Source organism: Paramisgurnus dabryanus, chromosome 23 (genome assembly GCF_030506205.2).
Source record: "Paramisgurnus dabryanus chromosome 23, PD_genome_1.1, whole genome shotgun sequence".
NCBI lineage: Eukaryota > Metazoa > Chordata > Actinopteri > Cypriniformes > Cobitidae > Paramisgurnus > Paramisgurnus dabryanus.
Window position 1 is genome coordinate 22,134,588 of NC_133359.1, and position 19,738 is coordinate 22,154,325.

Genomic DNA, 19,738 nt, shown 5'->3' on the forward strand with positions numbered 1-19,738 from the left:
AAATATTGAAAAAATATTGCCAAATTAAGTCCTTAGCAACACATATTACTAATAATAAATATTTTTTTATATATTTACCATAGAAAATGTAAAATATATCTTCATGAAAAAAAAAATCTTTCTAAATAAACTAAAAATACTATATTAGAATATAATAGAATAAAAAATTAAATTTTGACACATACGACGTATTGTTGGCTATTGCTACAAATATATACCCGTATGACTTATGACCGGTTTAGTGGTCCAGGGTCACAAATAATTTTTTTAATGTGCTTACAGTTTCCTTCATGGGAATGTGAATGAATTGCTGCTAATTGTAAAGAATTAAGGTAATAAATAGTTAAATGCTGTTGGATGTTAACAGTTGCATTCAGTCGCATCACACCCTCAAAAATACAAAGTTTTGCGATTACTTGTTACACTTAAATGTTTGTAAATTGGGATTCAGTCCATGTTTGTGTTAAAATGCAAAATTACATTTCATGTTATTTCTTTGGATTCTCATTTCGGAGACGAAGCATCGTTCGGTTTCTTTTTTTATGACTAAGTTTTTAACATACTGTAGTGTCTGTCGTTTTAGTTTTTTTTTTTTTTTATAATTTAACATACGTTAAGAAATTAAACGTAAAGAACAGATCCTCTACAGATCAGTGCATAAGAAATGCTGCCCTAATGTTGTATTATAATTCTAGTTTGTGAAAAATTAATTTTCTCAGGGCGGGTAGAAGATGAAACTAAATATAATTTCCAGAAATAATTATTAAATTGCTTTTCAGACCACTACATAATAATTTTAAGGACGTTTAAATGATCTGAGAGGCTTTTTCCTCAGTATTGGGTTTATCTGAACCACCGCATCCAGCAAATGCACAGCGCTTTACTCAAAACAGATTCATTCATGTGAGTTTAACAATTTGTTTACTGAAGGTTACAGTTGATTTAAACTGTGTTTACATTACTGATGGAGAGATCTTAAAATCTCAAACATGTTCAACTCTGAATACGCCTCTTTCTGAACTGTAACCTGCGATGAGCTTAAGCATGTTATGCTGAAAAATAAAACCTGTAACTATTTACATATGAGCAGCGATGTTTCTGCCCTAACCTGTAACTTTTCAGAATGTAAAACTTTAATAAAGCTTTGTGACCATTTTTAATTCCCTTTTAGAGTGCAAAATCTCAACTCACATCAGAGTCAATGTAAATTAAATATTTTATTTTACACATATATAGCGCCAGTCATTCTCTGTGGATGAGAGCATCAATACTGGCACACGTCAGAAATGTTTCAATCAATACTGAGAAAAATGGATTCTGCTTATTGAATTTTCCAAACAAAAATGTCTACAGTCATCCTTTGTGAAAGATTGCGCCAGCAAGGGTTTCTATCCAGACGCTTGTTGTTAAAACTGAACACAGCAGGGGCACGCAAAGGAGAATCAAGAGTCTTTGTAATAGTTATTGAGATTGATCCGCAATAGGAAGTCCTCCAAATGTGGTTGATAGCCTTTGTCCACCAGTTTGGTTACCACTGCAAAACAAAGATTTACAATTAGCCTATTTATGTTAAAAGTTTTAAAATCATGATTGATGTCACAACTGTATCACAAGTCAACACCTGTTCATTATTTCTTAAAAAAAAAGAACTCGACACTCTTAGTATTGAATGCAAGCCAAAATATATATCCTGCTTTAAACACAGATCCGGGCAGGTGTGTCCGTCTAATCTTATCAGCTTCTTTCAGCAGCTACAGACTCTGATCTTTCTCCTGTTGGTGGCCGCTGTATTTACCTTGCTGATAAAACACCTGTACGAGCGGCTTACCTTTGAACAGGAAGCTGGAGTAGTACTTGAAGGTGTTGTAGGACTGTTGCATGGCAATGAAACTGGGGTGCACCGGCTCCCCCTGCTGGAGCTCCCAGGGCTGTGCGATGAGCTGACCACGAAACTTCAGGATGAGACTGAAGATGCTGTGAATGATGTTCATCACTGGAGCTGCTTTCTCCGTCAACAAACCCCTGAAAGATAAAGATCACAAATCATATTTCATCTCAAAATAAAACCTTTATCATAAATATATTGATAATATATATATTTTTTCAATGAACAAAAATAAACTACTTCTGCTCTGCAGTATAATTCGATTTTTGAAGAATTTGGCATGCATGAATTTAACTCTTTCCCGGCGACTGTTTATGCTGCGCTGTTTGGGATTCACCCTCTGTCTCTTTGTGCGCGCGCGTTTAAGGGCACTCAGTAGTGCATACGAGAGACGCGTTTCAAAAAACAAGCGAACATAAAATCTTTCTGTTATTGACAGGGCACATATAAACAAAATGATCTCCACAGTATTCTTTTTCTAATGAAAACATTTGTTTAGGTCTTAAGTTTATGTATGGATTACAGTCAGAAACCAGTCTGTGCTTATTTGGTCTTAAAGAGACAGTAACCTCGATTAACCTACTTAAGTCTGTGTTATTAATGTTAATTAAACAACCAAAGAAAAAGAGAAAATCACTTCTGTAGCTCTAAAAAATAATAATTATATTAAATTTATACAGTAAAGACAGTGTTATAATTCATTTAAATCGATTTCGGTACCTAATGCTAATTTTAGACCTAACTTAATGTGCAACTTTGTCCTTTTTATGAATGTTTGCATTTTCTTCATTTGTTATTAGATTTTTCCCACCCCCTTTTTGCTGATCCAAAAAATAATCCGATCCGTGCCTCAAAAACTGTAATGTGATACGAACCATGAGTTTTGTGATCCGTCACACCCCTAGTTAGTACACCAGGGGTGGGGAACCCTGGTCCTGGAGGGCCACTGTCCTGCAGAGTTTATTTCCAACCCTAATTAAACATACCTGAAAAATAAATCTAATTCAAGTCTTCAGGATTACTTGAAAATGAAATGCAGCTGTGTTTGGTTAGGGTTGGAACTAAACTGTGCAGAACAGTGGCCCTACAGGACCCAGGGTTCCCCACTGCCATAAATGCAATGGTACTAATAATTGGCATAATAATTTTTTTCTGTGTTTCAGTTTTCGGCCTTGGTTTCCCTTTTTTTTTCGGTTTTCAGTTTCGGCCAAGAATTTTCATTTCGGTGCATCCGTAGTTTTTTCTTAATTGACGAGATAACCAGCAATGGCAGGGAAAGAGTTAAAAGAGTCATATAACTACACAATTTGGAGTAAATTGCTAAAAGTTGGAGATTGGTCTGTCAATGGCAAAATGTTGTGAAATCTTGACAGATGAGCGCTGTTTTAATCTTAATCCTACCCTAAACCTTACCCTAAACCCAACAGCTTGCGAGATTAAGGCTGTTGCTGTATCCCTTCTAGGTAAAACACCACATAAATTCGAGCACACCAAGTAATGCATGTATAAGAACATTGTGGACATTTATTTAAAAAAAAAAAAAGAAGAGCACGGCTCGCAACACACAATAAAATACCAATAACCAGACTTAGATTTCCTTGGGATGTATGTAAAACATCATATATTATTTGTAAAATTAAATCACACGTTTTAATAGATTATCAACTCCAGAAACAATACTAATATCAGGGTTCCCACACCTTAGTTAACTTCAAATTCAAGGACCTTTCAAGGACTTTCCAGGTCCAATACCCTCAAATTCGAGGACTAAATGTGGGGACACATTTCAAGTGAGAGCAAGGTTACATTGTGTTACCTTTTAAGATACATTGTTACAGTTCCCTTTCGAGGGAACTCGGGCTGTGTCACTGACTGCGCTGACACTTTGGGAACGCCTCCAGGGGTAAGTGCGTCTGAATGTGTATATCAAATTTAACCAATGGTGAGGCTTAACGACAAAGACAGGGTGACGCGGGAGCCAGGAAGTATATCGCTATCTGAAATATTGCCAAAGACGGCATTACAGGGACGCAGGAAGTATGGCAAGGGAGAAACAGGGTCTCATTCCCTTCCCTACACTACACAGGGAATAATATGGATTTTTTTTTCCAGAAAACTTCTTGCATAAAATAGATTCAAGCACTTTCAATGACCTGTAGTATCTATGTATGTATATTTTCAAAAACTTCCCAGGGCCTTGAATTTTTCCCCCCAGATTCACAAACTTTCAAGTATTCAACAACCTGTGGGAACCCTGTAATATGTGTTAGTTTTGTATGAAAATGACTTACACACAACAATTTAAACTGTTATCTCCAATAGTGTCTCACCTGAAGATGGCTCTGTTGAGGTATTCAGCATGCGTACGGTGAATTGCGTCCAGATCGCTGGCGCTGCTCAGTTTTTGTGTAAACTCACTCCAGGAAACCTGAAGGATCTGGTTAGCAATGTAACCCTGTATGACCTTCACAAAGTGCTGCATCTCGTGTCTGTAGAGCTGGAGCTGGTGGAACTGAACGGATCGACCCGCACCCTTCACCAGAGCTGATAAAGAGACAGACAGCTAGCATTTTAAACATTTCTCCACTCCATCATAAAGTAACATTGGAACAGACTGTATGCCTTTCCAAATCTCAGTTTTATTTCTCTAAAGCCCAATGCATTTTTGAGCACAACCCTGAATATAAAATGCCTCAAGAATTGTTGAATCGCTTTTAATAAAAACATCTGCCAAATGCATAAAGGTAAAAACACAAGATTGAATTTAAATGCATGCACTATGCACTTTTTTAATTTCCAAGAAAGGAAATACAAACCCGTCCTCTTCAGGTGGAACCAGACGTCCCTGAGCGACCAAACCATGTGTTTGAGCTGCAGTAGGAAGGAAAACAGTCTGTTGTATTTATTCAGACAGCTGTCTGTTATGACGATATTCACTGGCCAGTCCACCTGCAGAGAAAGAGAGATGATGAACATCTGTCAGGCTCATCTGAAACTAAAAACAGGAGATAAACTTTCTCTGACCTTGTAGCGCAGTTCGAGACAGTTCAACGAGTCAGGAGCGTGAGGATGAAAGATCTCCGGTAGATATCTGAGGGCAAAAGTGAAATGAGAGGCCAGCTCGCTGTCACCGTGAACGCTGTACTGTAACGCTTTATTCAGAATAGAGTTTAACACCAGCGGAGTCAAGAGTTCACCAGGCGTCTGACCGCTACCCAACTGAAAACACACAAAAGACCACATTCACAAAATGTAAGATTTACATTTTATGCATTATGTAGCAACCAATGTGCTGCATTCAGACCTTCTCAAAGAGTTGATCGCTAAGAGATAGCGCAAACTCTCCATCCTCCATTAACAGGAAATGTCTCAAAGTCTCAAAGTGCTTCTCCACGCCCAACTCCACAAAAAAATAATCCACCACAGCCTTGTTTACCATGGACACACTGAGAGAAAGAGAGAGCATAAGAGCAATTGATAAGACGCTTGCCAACTCACCACCATCACAATCATTTCTACAATTTTTTTAGAATTGGTTACATCCTTAAACAATTTAAGACATTTGCGGACTAACTGTAACGTCCAGTTAAGTCTGGTGTACGTACTGGGTTATGAGTGGCGTGGTGACCGAGTGTTTCATGAGAACTGGGAGTGGCATCATCTCACTAAGCTGAACAGCAGTGGCGTCTGTGGCCCGGTGAAGTGAGAGGTCAACGGGCAGTCCGTTCGGACCCCTTGTCACTTGCTGCAGGAGCTCAGATTCTGGATCTGAAGCTACGCCAGGAACAAGAACACAAACATCTTTATATTTAAAAGTAGAAAACAACTAAAGTTTTAAAAAGTGAGGGCAGGAACTTACTCATTAGGCCGTATGAGTCTTGGTACTGTTCGGCTTGGTACTGTGAGGCCAGGCTGAGGAGGTATCGATCCTCTGGGCTTTTTTTAGGGGACAGGCCGAGTCCAAGAGCCCAGGCGGCGAGCCCCTCGTCCAGGGAGAACAATGTATTAGGGGGCGCTGCGTTATTAAAATACAAATAAAAATTACATTTTCCTAAAAGACATCATTTATAGCTGCAGTACTCCCCTTAAACAGAATCAACAATCAGTTACACATTCTCACCTTGGGTTTCCGTGTTGGCTTGTTTCTCTGCGTCATTTGATGCCTGGTCCAATGTTGTGTCAGCAAACCAACTCCCTGGCACCACACCACCCACCACACAGCCCATGCCCAGAGCAGAATCTGAAGTATGTCCATGGACACTGCTGAGAAGAGAGCTGGGTCGAGTGCTCTCAATCCCACTGACCACACACCCAGTACCCAGGGCTGATTGTGAAGAATGTCCATATGCACTGCCGGGTATTGAAGAGGGTTGAGGTTCAACGCCCGACACAACACAACCGACTGTCAAGGCGGAGTCTGATGAGTGTCCATAAGCACTGCCAGGAAGATAAATGGCTGAAGGGGCGGCATTTGGCATCATACAACCCGCTTTAAGGGTGCTGTCGGAGGAGTGCCCGTATTTGCTCCAACGTGGGCAAGAGGTAGTAACATCCCACACAAACTCACCCACCTTAATATGGGCGTCAGAGGAGTGGCCATGGATGCTAGGGGTGGGGACGGTAGTAGTTACCTCAGAAATGTGTTCACCCACCCTAATATGAGCGTCAGAGGCATGGCCATGGATGTTAGGGGTGGGGACGGTAGTAGTTACTTCAGAAACATGTTCACCCACCCTTATATGAGCATCAGAGGCATGGCCATGGATGTTAGGGGTGGGGATGGTAGTAGTTACTTCAGAAACGTGTTCACCCACCCTTATATGAGCGTCAGAGGCGTGGCCATGGATGTTAGGGATGGGGACGATAGTAGTAACCTCAGAAACATGTTCACCCACCCTTATATGGGCATCAGAAGCATGGCCATGGATGTTAGGGATGGGGATAGTAGTAGTTACTTCAGAAACGTGTTCACCCATCTTTATATGAGCGTCAGAGGCATGGCCATGGATGTTAGGGGTGGGGATGGTAGTAGTAACCTCAGAAGTGTATTCACCTACTCTTATATGGGCATCAGAGGCATGGCCATGGATATTAGGGGTAGGAAGGAGTGAGGATAGCTCAGAAATGCCTTCATCTACTCTTAAATGGTTGTTAGAGGTGTCCCCATGTATGTTAGGCATGGGAAGCGGAGTGATTATCTCAGAAACCTGTTCGCATACCCTTATAGGGCCATCAGAGGTCTGTCTATGGACATCAAGGGAGGTAAGAGATGAGATAATCGCTGGATCGGGATCACCGCTGTAATTTTTCACATGTGCATCACATTCTAAGTCATGGAAGCTGATGAGAGGGGACACAGATTGCTCTTCTGGCTGAGAGGAGTGAGAGGGCTGGCTGACACTCTCACAGGACTTGGCTTCTTCTGTTGGCTCCTGGGCAACTTGCTTTGGCTCTGAACCTCTACTGGCTGCTATGGGCTCTGTTCTTGCCTCATTTCCAGTTGGCTGCTCCTCTGTGTACTGCCTATTACTCTCTGCTTCACAAGCTCTCACTTCAGTGGTTTGGGTCTTAGAGTCCAGCCATATTGTACTGTTGTTCTGCCCTGAGGCTGGATAGTCACCCAGTTGTACAGAGCTCTTTGAAGGGTGTCCATGAATATTAGCCTTCGGCTGACCCACTGGCACCTGTGGAGTGAACTGCCCCAATGGAAAGCTGGAATTGGATGCTTGTCCGTAAAGACTGGGGATGGGGAAAGACTCCAGTACCTCCGAGATGTTTTCTCCAACACTTATGTGAGAGGCTGACGGATGTGACTGCTGTGTCACTGGTCGTAGGTTCTGAGAGGAGTGGACGTGGTCTGAATTTTGAGTATTGGATTCAAAAGTCGTGGCCAACTTTTGTGGGTCTGAGCCTACGTTGTGGAGGGCCTGGGTCATGGCACCATTGTCTGGCTTGGGAAGGAAGTCAGAGATGACAGTTTGCTCTATCATCAAAGCATCAACACTGCCTGTGGTAGGAAGGGAGGGAGTAGCAGAGGATTCTGGGACTGCAGCATCTTCAGTTTGCTTTGTTTGAGACTGATGCTCAGATAGCTGTGATAAAAAATGCAATCAATATAAACTAAAAGTAATATAGCAGTGTTTGTAGAATGCAATGTGTTATGCATCCTGGGATGATATGATATACATAGAGAGGAACAAATAAAACTAATGTAGTCAGTACTTTGAATTTTTTGAAAGTTTATGATGCTCTTTAAAGGTTGAACCAAGCAAGGTGTTAGTAGTGAGGATGACTATATTTGTGAGAACATAGATTAGGGAACACATGAATGCAAGTACATAACTGAATAGAAAGATCAGCAAACAGACCTGATTGATTTCTCGTGAAGCCTGTTGCTTGTGGGAAGTCTCTAGAGCAGGAACTTCCTGACCTAAAGGATACTTCTCCAACATAGCCTGTATAGGATTTATTTAAAATGAAATGTATTCACTTTCACACATTTAATGACAGATACCTTTAGGTATGTCCCTAGTTACTTGCAGATCGTCTTATCACTAGCCTAATGTTTCACTTCTTGAGATGGTAATCCATAAATTGAACTTCTGTGCTTCATTTTTGTTCCCTTGAACAAGGCACTTTTAGTAACTTGCCATATGGCAGAAGCTTTTATCCAAAGCGATAAGCCTTACAGTCTTCCAGTACACTTAATGCAGTCCCCCCTGGCGCAACCTGGGGTTAAGTGCTTTGCTCAAGGGTGCACTATAGAGGAGTCATGGGTCTTTCCAAAGGCTTTAACCAGCTACCCTACAGCACTAAGCTTTAGCTACTACACCATTCCACTTAACTGAGGATACAACAGGAGGATTGACATTAGAGGTGCAATATTTTTGCTGCCTCATAATTACGTATATCACATTTATTGATAGTCTCTTTGATATGTGCATTAGGGGTGGGGGGAATCGATTCTTAGGTGCATAGTGATGCGGGCGTGGATGATTCTGAATCGATTCAAAAATGTCAAAAATCAATTTTTTTAAGTTAGTTTAGAAAATAATTCCACCAATAGGTGGAACTCATCTGCGGGAATGGCGCTAGTCTGACCTTGAGTGCAAATGTGATGTAATGGCATCATAAATATGCTAATTAGTACATAGTGAATAAATTCTGAATCGAATCAGGACCCCTAAAAATCCATTCTGAATCGACTCATGAGGGTCAAAATGATTCCCACCCCTAATGTGCATCAACATAAAACTTTGACTATACACAACATTTTGTTTATTAAAACCATTTAGATATGGCAAACGTTTATGAATATTTCAATCATTTTAATAGATCTTGCTGCCAATACATGCAATGTTTTTTGTTACAGTTTTAAGTAACTATCCACCAAATAAATGAAAGCGTGACAAGATATCAATAATTTATAGTGTTGCCAGGTCCCCGCTAATTACCCCCCTATTATCACAGCAGTAAATGTATTAGCATTTTTATTGAATAAACAAATCTGGCTAAAATTAATGCTGAAAATGCACAGTAACATAAAGACACTGAACTCTGTCTACTGTTGTGATGCCACACCTGAACGTTCAGTTGGTCCTCCTGTAGAAATTTCACCCTGAGCTCGTCGAGTTTCATCCTCTGAACTTTCCACATGGCTCTGAGCTCACGTCGAACGGCGGCTTCAGATAACTGACTGTATTGAGCGATCAGGTCCATCCTGAGCACACACACATAAGAAAGCAATGCTGCCTTTAAGTCATGCTGGCGAGTTCAATTTATAGAACACAAACACATTTTTCTTCCTAGTCATTTGCAACTATTTGTAATACTTGATTTCCAGTTTACATCAAATTTTAAATCCTAATGTTACTGTGGTCAGAGCCTGCGGGCCTCACCGTGCCCGGCGCTCCAGCTGCTCCTCGAGGGCCTGCAGTCTCTGTTCTCGATCTCTGAGCTCTCGAGCGTAGCTAAAATCGTCTTCCAGCTCTTTCCGCTTCACAGCACCGCGCCACTGAAACCACATCCACACCGTTAAAACGCCTCCGGTTGGCTCAAGATGTCTCTACTCCCACAAACACGTTTATCATGTTTATTACCTCCTGGTCTAACTCCAGCTGCTGTTTCAGCTCCTCGAATCGCTCTCTCTTCTGGGCCTCCTCCGCCAGACGCTGCGACACCTGGTGGCCTGCAGGGGGCGAGAAAGAAAACAGCGGGCGTCAGCTGTAGACTCCAAACGCTGCTTGATGTCCATCCATCCGCCTCCGTGTCTGTCTGTACTGATAATTAATGTTTGACCTGCACAAGGAGAACAGATGTGTGCTCTCCTGTGCCTGAGTTTGCACAGACACTTGAAAATATTGATAGTGTAAGGTTAACTTAACAACCCATTTTACTATAATATTCCCTTTAACAGTCACTAGATTTGAGGTTGAGCTTGTCAAACAAGTGGATATCCTTACCCACACACATTTAAATACCACTTTGCCCTTTGAGTTATACTTCCAATTTAGTTTCCTTCCAAACATCACATAAAAAAAATACTTGGTCGTTATGCATGTTGGTCATACGATGTCACCCTGTCTAATCGGGCAATTATTTACCAGTATAAGCGAGACAATGCCTCGCATTAATAGTTTGGCTACCCTAGTCTAATTATACCCAGACAGAAAAGTGACAAACTGCAAAGAGTTAAGTGTGTGTGTAGACGGGGACCGAGGAGAAGCTTTCTGACCTCTAATCCTCTCCAGGGTCTTGGCTGCCGTCTGCCTGACCTGGTTAATGAGCTCCTGTCGTGCCTGCTCTGTGTGCATCGCCTAAGAAAAGAAATGTTATAGGAAAAGATAGAGGAAGACAGAAACCAAAAGAAGGGAGAAAATGAATGAAGACAGTTCAGAAGAAAACAACAACAAAGCTTATTTTAGTGCAGGTCAGTGCGTCTAGATAAAACTGGGTTAATAGTCTGGGCATTAAAAAATCTCTCAGTTTCCATGACAACAGGATCTCTGAATTCAGCCAACTCACTACAGAACTAAATTGAACTGGAATAAATGTAACAATTACGGACATATAAGCATATCATGATAAGCGCAGATGCAATACCTTCTCCTCCCTGCTGATGGCGCTGTGTCTGGCAATAGTCTCCATTCGACCGCGATACACAGCGCAGTCTTTCTCGATCTCCTCTACTTCCTCTAGCGAGAACGTCACTGCTATCCTGGGCACCGGCACGTCTGACCAGAAGATGTAGTGCTGTTTGTTTAATATAGAAACAGTTTAGTTTTGGATGCTGTTAAGCCATTTATAAAAGCAAAAAAGCAATGCAATATTGCGAATAAAATCACAGGCCATGGCTATAGTCTATATCAGAGGTCCCCAACCACCGGGTCGCGACCCAGTACTGGGTCGTGGACAAGTTGCCAACGGGTCGCAAGAACGTCCCGAAATTTTTTTTATAATAGCCACGTGATAGCTTAATCGGGTATTTTGTACTGTAAGAGCCGACTTCAAATAACATCAATCATTTCCACTTTTGAACAGAGCCGCGCTCTCTCTCTTTTTCTCCGCCTCTCTCTCTCTACCAGCGCATCAGCGATTACATTGCTGTCCTTAGAGTTTGAGCATACAGTACTTCTAAAACACAATCGATCAAAGAATTGCGGAGGTATGACTTTATGAATCATTTGCAAATGTACGTCGCAATGATGTACATATGCGGAGACGTTCAAATGTGTGACAGCGCAAATAACTGAAAAGTAATTATTTTATTCTTCTTTAAAACAACTTCAGAATTATCCATCGATCGTAGCACCATGATCAAAATAAACTATTAGGCTAATAATATTTTAACGGCTACACTTTTAACGTAGGTTTGAAAGGAACCTAAACTTGTCAATCATCATTAATCATGGTAAACGTGAGTTTGCGTGCCTCTGCGCCCAGCCGCAATTCTTCTGGCATCTCTCTTCCTTCACTGCATATTTCTTCTCTTCTGTTACTTGGAATTGGGTCTCGAACCCGAACAAGATTCGAGCTGCCTTCGAGAACAGCAAGCCAAGTTCGTTTAGGTTCCATTAATTATTAAGACTAAATGGGCAGGCAAACTAGTAAAAACAATGAAAGTAAAAAACAATCCGCCAAAATATGGTTTTACACGTCTATAGAAAATATACTATAGCCTAAATAAAGCAATTATTAATTTTCCTAATGCATGGTTGTTATCCTTACTTCCGTTTAAAACGTACATTTCGAAAAGGAGGATTTTCAGCAAGTTTGAACAGCAACTCAGCGACTCCTCACCTCCCGGTCAGCGAAGTTTTTTTAAAGGTGAAACCGGTCCGTGGTGAAAAAAAGGTTGGGGACCCCTGGTCTATATAGCAAAGCCATGATTATATGAACTTGTGTAATTTTATCTGTTCCAGTGGTACCTGTGGGCAGCAGATCTTTAGCAGGTTGATGGTTTTTCCACAGACATAAACGTCGTTGGCAATGTGTTTGAGAAAGACGGGCACGCATTCCTCTGCGTCTCGCGAAATCAGAGTGTAGCCCTGCGTCCAAAAATTCTTATCTGTGAAAACAGAAAAAACGAATGACTTTTAAACAGTTATTTGGTGTTTGGCTTTCATTAGACACACCAGATAATCTGCTCGTCCATCTATCACAAGAACTTGAAGACCCGACACGCTCACCTCTGTAGGTCAGATAATCTTCATTGACCTCGATCATAAACTCTTTATAGACATCACGGAAAACGCCTCCGTACACCCAGTCTGAAACAAACCTACACATGTATCATACCCATTAATTTAATAGACAAAAACACATGGTTGATGTACACACAATTAGGGCTGCATAGCGATTAATCGCAACTAATCGTTTACAGAATAAAAGTATTTGTTTACATCATATATATGTGTGTACCGTGTATAATAATTATGTATATATAAATACACACAATATGCATGTATAATTTAAAAGTTTTTGTTTACATCATATAACTTTGTACAGATAAATGCACACGCATTCTGCTATAGATTAATCGCGATTAATCGTTATGCATTTCTAATATAAACATGTAAATATTTCTTAAGATATATACATGCATGTTTTATTTATATAAACATAATTATTATAGACAGTACACACATATATATGATATAAACTAAAACTTTTATTCTGTAAACAATTAGTTGCAATTAATCGTTGCAGTCCAACGAAATAATGAAAAATGATACAAATGTAAAATATAAAACACTCTTTGCTATTAGGGCTTTAACGGTTAATCGTGCAAATGCATGTTTTCTCAATTAATGAATTTTAATGAATTATTGTAAAATCCCAGCACATCCAAAAGCCAATTGTGCCACAGAAGTAGTACCGGTTACAAACACTATTCCAGGAAATGTCTAAGAATATTTATATCGGCGTTCTTCAAATAGTTTTAAGTATTTTCATGATAATTTAATAAGAATATTTTGAATAAAATAATACGAATATTTTAAATGATTTTGTAAAACGAGTGTTGCTTTTTTCAAATGCACGATATAAACTACTCCGACTCATAACGATTTCAGATTGAAAAGGACTTCTTTCTGAACAAAACGCTGTAGTTCACGCACAAGCTGCGCATGAAACACAGAATCGCATCCTTTTGATTCGGAATCAATTTCAGACAGGTCTTTTTAATGGGACACGCAATTTATCATCACAGCCCTATTTGCTATCAGTTTAATAAATACAGACAATGAATTGATGCAGCCAGACTTGAATAGTGAAAGTTTCTCGCCTTGTGTACGGCTCACAGGTGCTCTTCAAAAGAGACAGCAAGACTGGATGATTCTCATTACTGCAGTTACTCTGAGCTTCATTATAAAGACACGAGAGCAGCTTCACACCCTGCACAAAAACACAGATAACACCACAAACCCACCTGTCAACAACACGTCGAAGTTGAAACGGTACCTTTACACTCAAGACATTGAGACATCAGCTTTAAACTCTGCAACGAAATGTTTCTTACCACCGGGAAAGTTGTCCGTCCCGCACCGGCGATTCCATCCACACAACACAGTTCTGACAGATACCTGATCAATACACAGTCACATACATGGACATCAATTACAAGTCTGAGATTGCAATTTGCCATCAGTTCAAAGCTCACCTATCCCTTTCGAAATGCATAGAGAAGCTAAGGTAGCCGCCACAGTACAAACATGTCATTGTCTGACATGGCTGCGCGAAATGGCAACTTCTATGTACAGTAAGGGGGACACACGGTTTTTAAAAACGTCTCAAGGTTATAAACAATTCAAGGTAATAAACACCGTAATACAGTTCATTTTGTAAGGTCTTTATACACAACTGAAAATGTAGTTGTGTATGTTATATTGCATTTCTGTCAAGAGATCCTCCTTAAAGTTACACAAACGCACCTGCTGAGACATTGCACTTTATACTGTTGCAAATGTATTATCACACATACTTTTAGTCAAGTTTCTTGCACAAAAAGATTGTAATTTAGTTGTTATTTTCCCCCATCTACACTTCTGCTGCTGCTTTACCTTTAATGGGGCGTACACAGTTTTTTTTGTTCATAATGCATTTACTGATGTGAACAAATACAACCTTTTTGCAAAATGTTACAGAAATTTGTATTTCATATTATTCAGTACATAAACAAATCATTCAGGGTTTTCTCTGTTTACATTCATAGCTCTAAAACAGTATGAATATAAACCCTGAACGATCAACTCGAATCAAGCTGGTGTACAATTCGACGTACAAATCTTATTAAAGGTAGAAAAGTGATTTATAAGAAATTTTCTCTCAATGCTGTTTGATTAACACAAGTGACAGACAGGAGCAAAATTAGGTAACTTCCCCTTTAAGACCCAAGTCCGGATCTAATATACTGTTACACACGCGTTTTCTCTTTTAGCTGTTTACATTCTCTTAAGATCTAAATGTTTGTGTTTATGAGGATACTCGCAAAAGACGGGAATTTGGACGCGTGTATGCATTTAAGGCTTATACAGCAGCAAAATTACTCACTTGCTCAATAAGAAGTGATTGCGCGGCTTGGACGATCCTCTCAAACAGAAACAGCGCACGCATAGTACTGTTGTTTGTGTTTCAGCGGCTTAAAATTACTTAATTTAAAACTGCGGTGCTTAAATATGTGCACAAATGTTAAGCTTTTGCGACCACGCACACAACAATGTGATGTGGGCGCGTAAACTCGAATGAGAAAATACTACGAATTAAGTGTGTGCGCTCAATTTTTTACAGACTGCTTCAACTTCAGCAGGCAGCAAATAAGGTGACTATAAATTGTAAAACATAACCCGCCAAACTGGCTAGTGATTTGACATTGTTATCACATAGCTGGACATGATTTTCATAATTTCATTTACTGCTACCCTGTCGCAGACGCCCCTCACCCCTCATTTTTTAAATCTCATTGGATCTAGACGAATCACAAGAATGACCTATTGTGGATTAAGTTGAAGATATTCAACTCAAGCGAAAAATTTGCTAACAAAGTTAAATACTGCAAGTACAGTTATCTAGAGCGAGGAACGCGATGCTCTGCATTTGGTGTGTACGCAGCATTAGACATCTAACTGTGAATGACTGTAAATTATATGCAGGTGTAGGGCTGGGTCAACGCGTCGCCGCAAAATATGCATGTTGATTCGTCAGAACCAAAATGGCCGTAGAGTAGTAGCACCGCCATTACTCCAGTGCTTTATGCTTTATTGAATGCTACCTCGGACTAAGAATGCATTATTTTGCACTTGTATAGTCTTTATATTTTGTAATTTTAAGAGCAATAAACATATATTGAAACTAGTGCTGGGCAAAGATTAATCGCGATTAATCGCATACAAAATAAAAGTGATTTTTGGCATAATATGAGTATGTGCTGTGTGTAATTATTATGTATAAATAAATACACACACATTCATGTATGTATTTAAGAAACATTTACATGTTTACATATATTTATTTATATTTTTATATATTCTATATTAAAAATAAATTTAAAAAAATTATATATAAGTAAAACAATTCTGGATTGAATATATGAATGTGTGTGTGGTTAAATATACACAATAATTAGACACAGTACACGTACATATATTATGCAAAAAATCACTTTTATTTTGTATGCGATTAATCGCGATTAATCTTTGCCCAGCACTAATTGAAACGTTTCCATTCAGATATGTAAATCAACATGTATAAATTGCTTTTAGTTAATTAATGGGGAGATAATCGAGAATCGAATCGAATCAAATTCGAATCAGACTGATAAAATTAATCGTTCGATTAATCGATGCAACGAAAAAAATATCGCTAGATAAATCGTTAAAAAAATATATTTTATACCAGCCCTATGTAAGTGCTAAATGAAGTTAAATAAATAACATTATTCAGGACCAAGCTGTTTAATGAAATATCCCCTTTTACCTGAGCTGACGTCCTAGTTTGCGGAAGTGACAGCCGATGGTTAGGAGACTCAGAGAGGCTGGCGTGCTCAACACGCATGCTCTGTAGTAATGCAGATAGCGCCGCATCCCACCTGTAAAGGCCTGCGACACACACACACACACACACACACACACACACACACACACACACACACACACACACACACACACACACACACACACACACACACACACACACACACACACACACACACACACACACACACACACACACACACACACACACACACACACACACACACACACACACGCGGCTGTTTAACTAATCTGTAAGATGTAAAAACCTTGATCATTTCTAAAAAGATATAATAATGTGTTACCTGGAAGACGAGCCCTTTTTGGCTGCCGCCACTTAGCGAGAAGCGGCTCAAACGCAGATAATGCGTGCCGTACTGAGCCAGCTCACCCAGCAGACGAGACACGCTCTCAGGCGACGTCCCGGACACACATATATCAGGACGAACGTCAAACTGCACGCATGTCTGGAAAAGTGTGTAAATGAAATAAAAGTTAGAATTAAACGAATATTAAAAATATTCGATTATTAGACTATCCTGGAAAGCGTCACAGATTTAATTTAGATACCTCATTGAGGGGGAATGTGGCAGAGGCCACACCGATCAACACATTGAGCACATCTTTGACCAGCTGACTCTGACAGTCCAATGGCAGTGGCAAAAGGGGCGATGGGGTCTGTGTAGCCAAAACATTCCTCATTTCTCCTTCCCACAGCCTGTACAGCTGATCAAACGCCTCTCTGCCGGTCTCTGTCAGGTATGGAGGTTCTTTCTGACCCGGCGGGCTGGAGGAGCGAGAGAATCAAAAATACTCTAGAAGATCAAACCAAAGTAATTTGCAGTACATTGACACATTGTGGTAACTTTCTCACCAGCCGATGTTCTCCCAACACCGTCGTCTACCTGGCACAAACGTCTTGAGTGCCTCCCACACGTCGATCTCTGGGCTGGAACTGGGCTCAGATTGGGAATCTGGAGTCAGATTAGTGGCAGACTGGAAGCCCTCATCTTCAGATTGATCCAGACTGAGAGGAACCTGCAGATATGAGAACATGCAGGCTAATGGTAATACAAGTGTAAGAGAACTTACCAAGTATACGTCAGTGTGGTCTTACTCTCCAGATATAATATTAAACCAGTACTAGTTTACTATTAGTTCAACCAATCATTGTAAAATAAAGCAATTTAATATCTTCACCCGTATACTGAGTCCGGTAAGGTCCGCATTAGAGGGGATGGGTGGTAGGTCTAGCCGAATATCCATATCTGCTGTTCTGGAGTGCTGGAGGGCACCAAACAGTGACAGTCTGGTCTCCTTCTCGAACCTCTCCTCTGTCTCCACTCGGCGCCCCAGTCCCAGCAGCCCGGTACCCGGCGGGGCATCCATGATGTTCAGGGTCCTACATACTCCCCCAAACACGACCCACTCCTCCCTACAGATTAGAGACCACGCCCTCTCCTCCAACCTCTGCATGTCTTGACTTAGATACCCACCCAGTGGGGTTTTACGCTGCACGGGGCGGTCTCGCCGCATGTAGTCGTTACTGAAAGACAAAGGGGGTGGAGCCACAGATCCGGCAAGCTGAACTAGCAGTTCCAGGACTGAGTTGAGCTCCGTCAGTCCCGATGAACCCACACCGTCTCGCAGCTGACCCAGTAGCTCCTCCAACCTCTCTGCATCCTCATCGCGGCCAGATACGCGCATGTCAAATGAGATCATCAGTATTTTGTTGTGGGCTGGCGTGTTCACCAGTGGGTTTGGTGATTGTTTGGACGCCCCATCCTGGAAGAGTCCGGCCAGCAGCGCACCGTACGCACGCTTGCGCAAAGTTCGGCGCGCCCCTTCCCGCGACACCCCTCCGAGAGCACGCCGTTTCCATGACAACCCAGAGAGGCTGCAGTCACAGAGTGCAGTCAGCAGCTCAGTGATGCTGCTGCTGTTGCCGTAGCAACTTGTCATCTCAAAAAGCGTGCACAATCATGATGCAGCGGGACCTGCACATTAAAAAATATAAATGTAAATTATAACGGATAATCTGTCCTCCCATATAACCACTTTATTTTATTTTACTGCTATAATCTCATTTTAATGACTTTTAAACTGGGATGCTATCATTCATGCTTCCGGTATGAATTTCTTATACCGTAAAATGTACATACATATGTACAGTGAGATTAAGAATTTATTTATTAATTCATGAATGAAAAATGCATTTAGATCACGTAAATCCAATAATCACAGCATGCAGCTTATTACATTGTAGTAATAAGGTTATTTATACATATAAATCTTAATTTAACATACTACATGTTCATGATAATATCAGCCGTTTAATGCTAAAGCCAGTAAACAAACACAACAGCAACGTAATCGTCCACACAAATATGTCACTGAACGCATTTACTCACCATGCGACTCGAGCTTCAGCTGTCCGAGCTGCAAAGGTTTATTTCGCATTAGCGATAAATATGCAGGTGTATATAAAACAAACTATAAATCTAATATTATAAAATTAATACACATAAGCATGAGAAGCGATTTCATGACAGACTTCCTTAACCGCCGCGCTGCACTCTAAAGTCCCGCCCTCTCTCTAATCTCATTGGATAAAAGGCAACAGCTTCTATTCTTTCACTGGCTAATTTTGAAGCAGCGCGATTAATACCCGCCTTATTCTACTTTCATTGGATGAAACTGGACAAACTGGATGTTCATTGGCTGAGTCGGAGATATTTTGACGTAAGCATTTGTGGTTGGAAAGCGCGCCTACTTGCGGTGTGGGGGTTTATATGATGGCACAAATATTAGAGATTTACATTTATGGGGGGGATCCAAATGGATGTTTTTCCTCTTATTCTTTTCACTCATCAATATTTAACTCCTCGTTAGACTCTCCCACAAGATGACTCCAGATGTCGCTGACAGGAATACTAGTATTTATGTGACCCTGGTTTGTGTAAGTACATAAAACTTGAAGTACACCAATTTTTTTATTTGTCACAAAGGCTACAAGTCATTAGTTATTTAAAAATCTCTAGTATGGTTTTATTTAATGTCTCTGAACGTTTTTGCAATAAATACTGTTTTATAAACAAAATAAAGTGCTATATTTACATGCTGAAATTGTTGGTCTCCTGTTGGAGAATGAAAGCCAGAAAACACTCTGATTCATTTCGCCAAAAGGGAAAACCTAACAAGTTGTTAACTTTATAACAAGCTCAACCAGAGATGGGTGCAGAAGAAACCCCATTCAGGTACAAACACCCCCTCTGGCACCTGCGAAATATGCAGATGCTTTCAACACCTCCCCAAGCTGCATGTG

The 19,738-nt window shown here is 40.5% G+C and overlaps 1 protein-coding gene across 1 annotated transcript; it reads right to left on the reverse strand.

The window, feature by feature from the left end:
- Positions 1 to 742: 742 nt before the first annotated feature.
- On the reverse strand, positions 743 to 18,976 carry tubgcp6 (tubulin gamma complex component 6). The gene is made up of 25 exons (XM_065291418.2): positions 18,825 to 18,976; positions 17,614 to 18,410; positions 17,288 to 17,451; positions 16,984 to 17,200; positions 16,719 to 16,880; positions 16,358 to 16,479; positions 13,905 to 13,968; positions 13,671 to 13,780; positions 12,574 to 12,665; positions 12,313 to 12,452; positions 10,988 to 11,137; positions 10,620 to 10,701; positions 9,985 to 10,073; positions 9,784 to 9,899; positions 9,467 to 9,605; positions 8,254 to 8,340; positions 6,006 to 7,977; positions 5,745 to 5,900; positions 5,491 to 5,659; positions 5,190 to 5,331; positions 4,910 to 5,104; positions 4,702 to 4,834; positions 4,216 to 4,429; positions 1,829 to 2,022; positions 743 to 1,534 (listed from the first exon to the last, which is right to left on the reverse strand). The coding sequence occupies exons 2-25, from the start codon at positions 18,373 to 18,375 to the stop codon at positions 1,443 to 1,445; spliced, it is 5,763 nt and encodes a 1,920-aa protein (XP_065147490.1). The 5' UTR covers positions 18,376 to 18,410; positions 18,825 to 18,976; the 3' UTR covers positions 743 to 1,442.
- Positions 18,977 to 19,738: the final 762 nt, after the last annotated feature.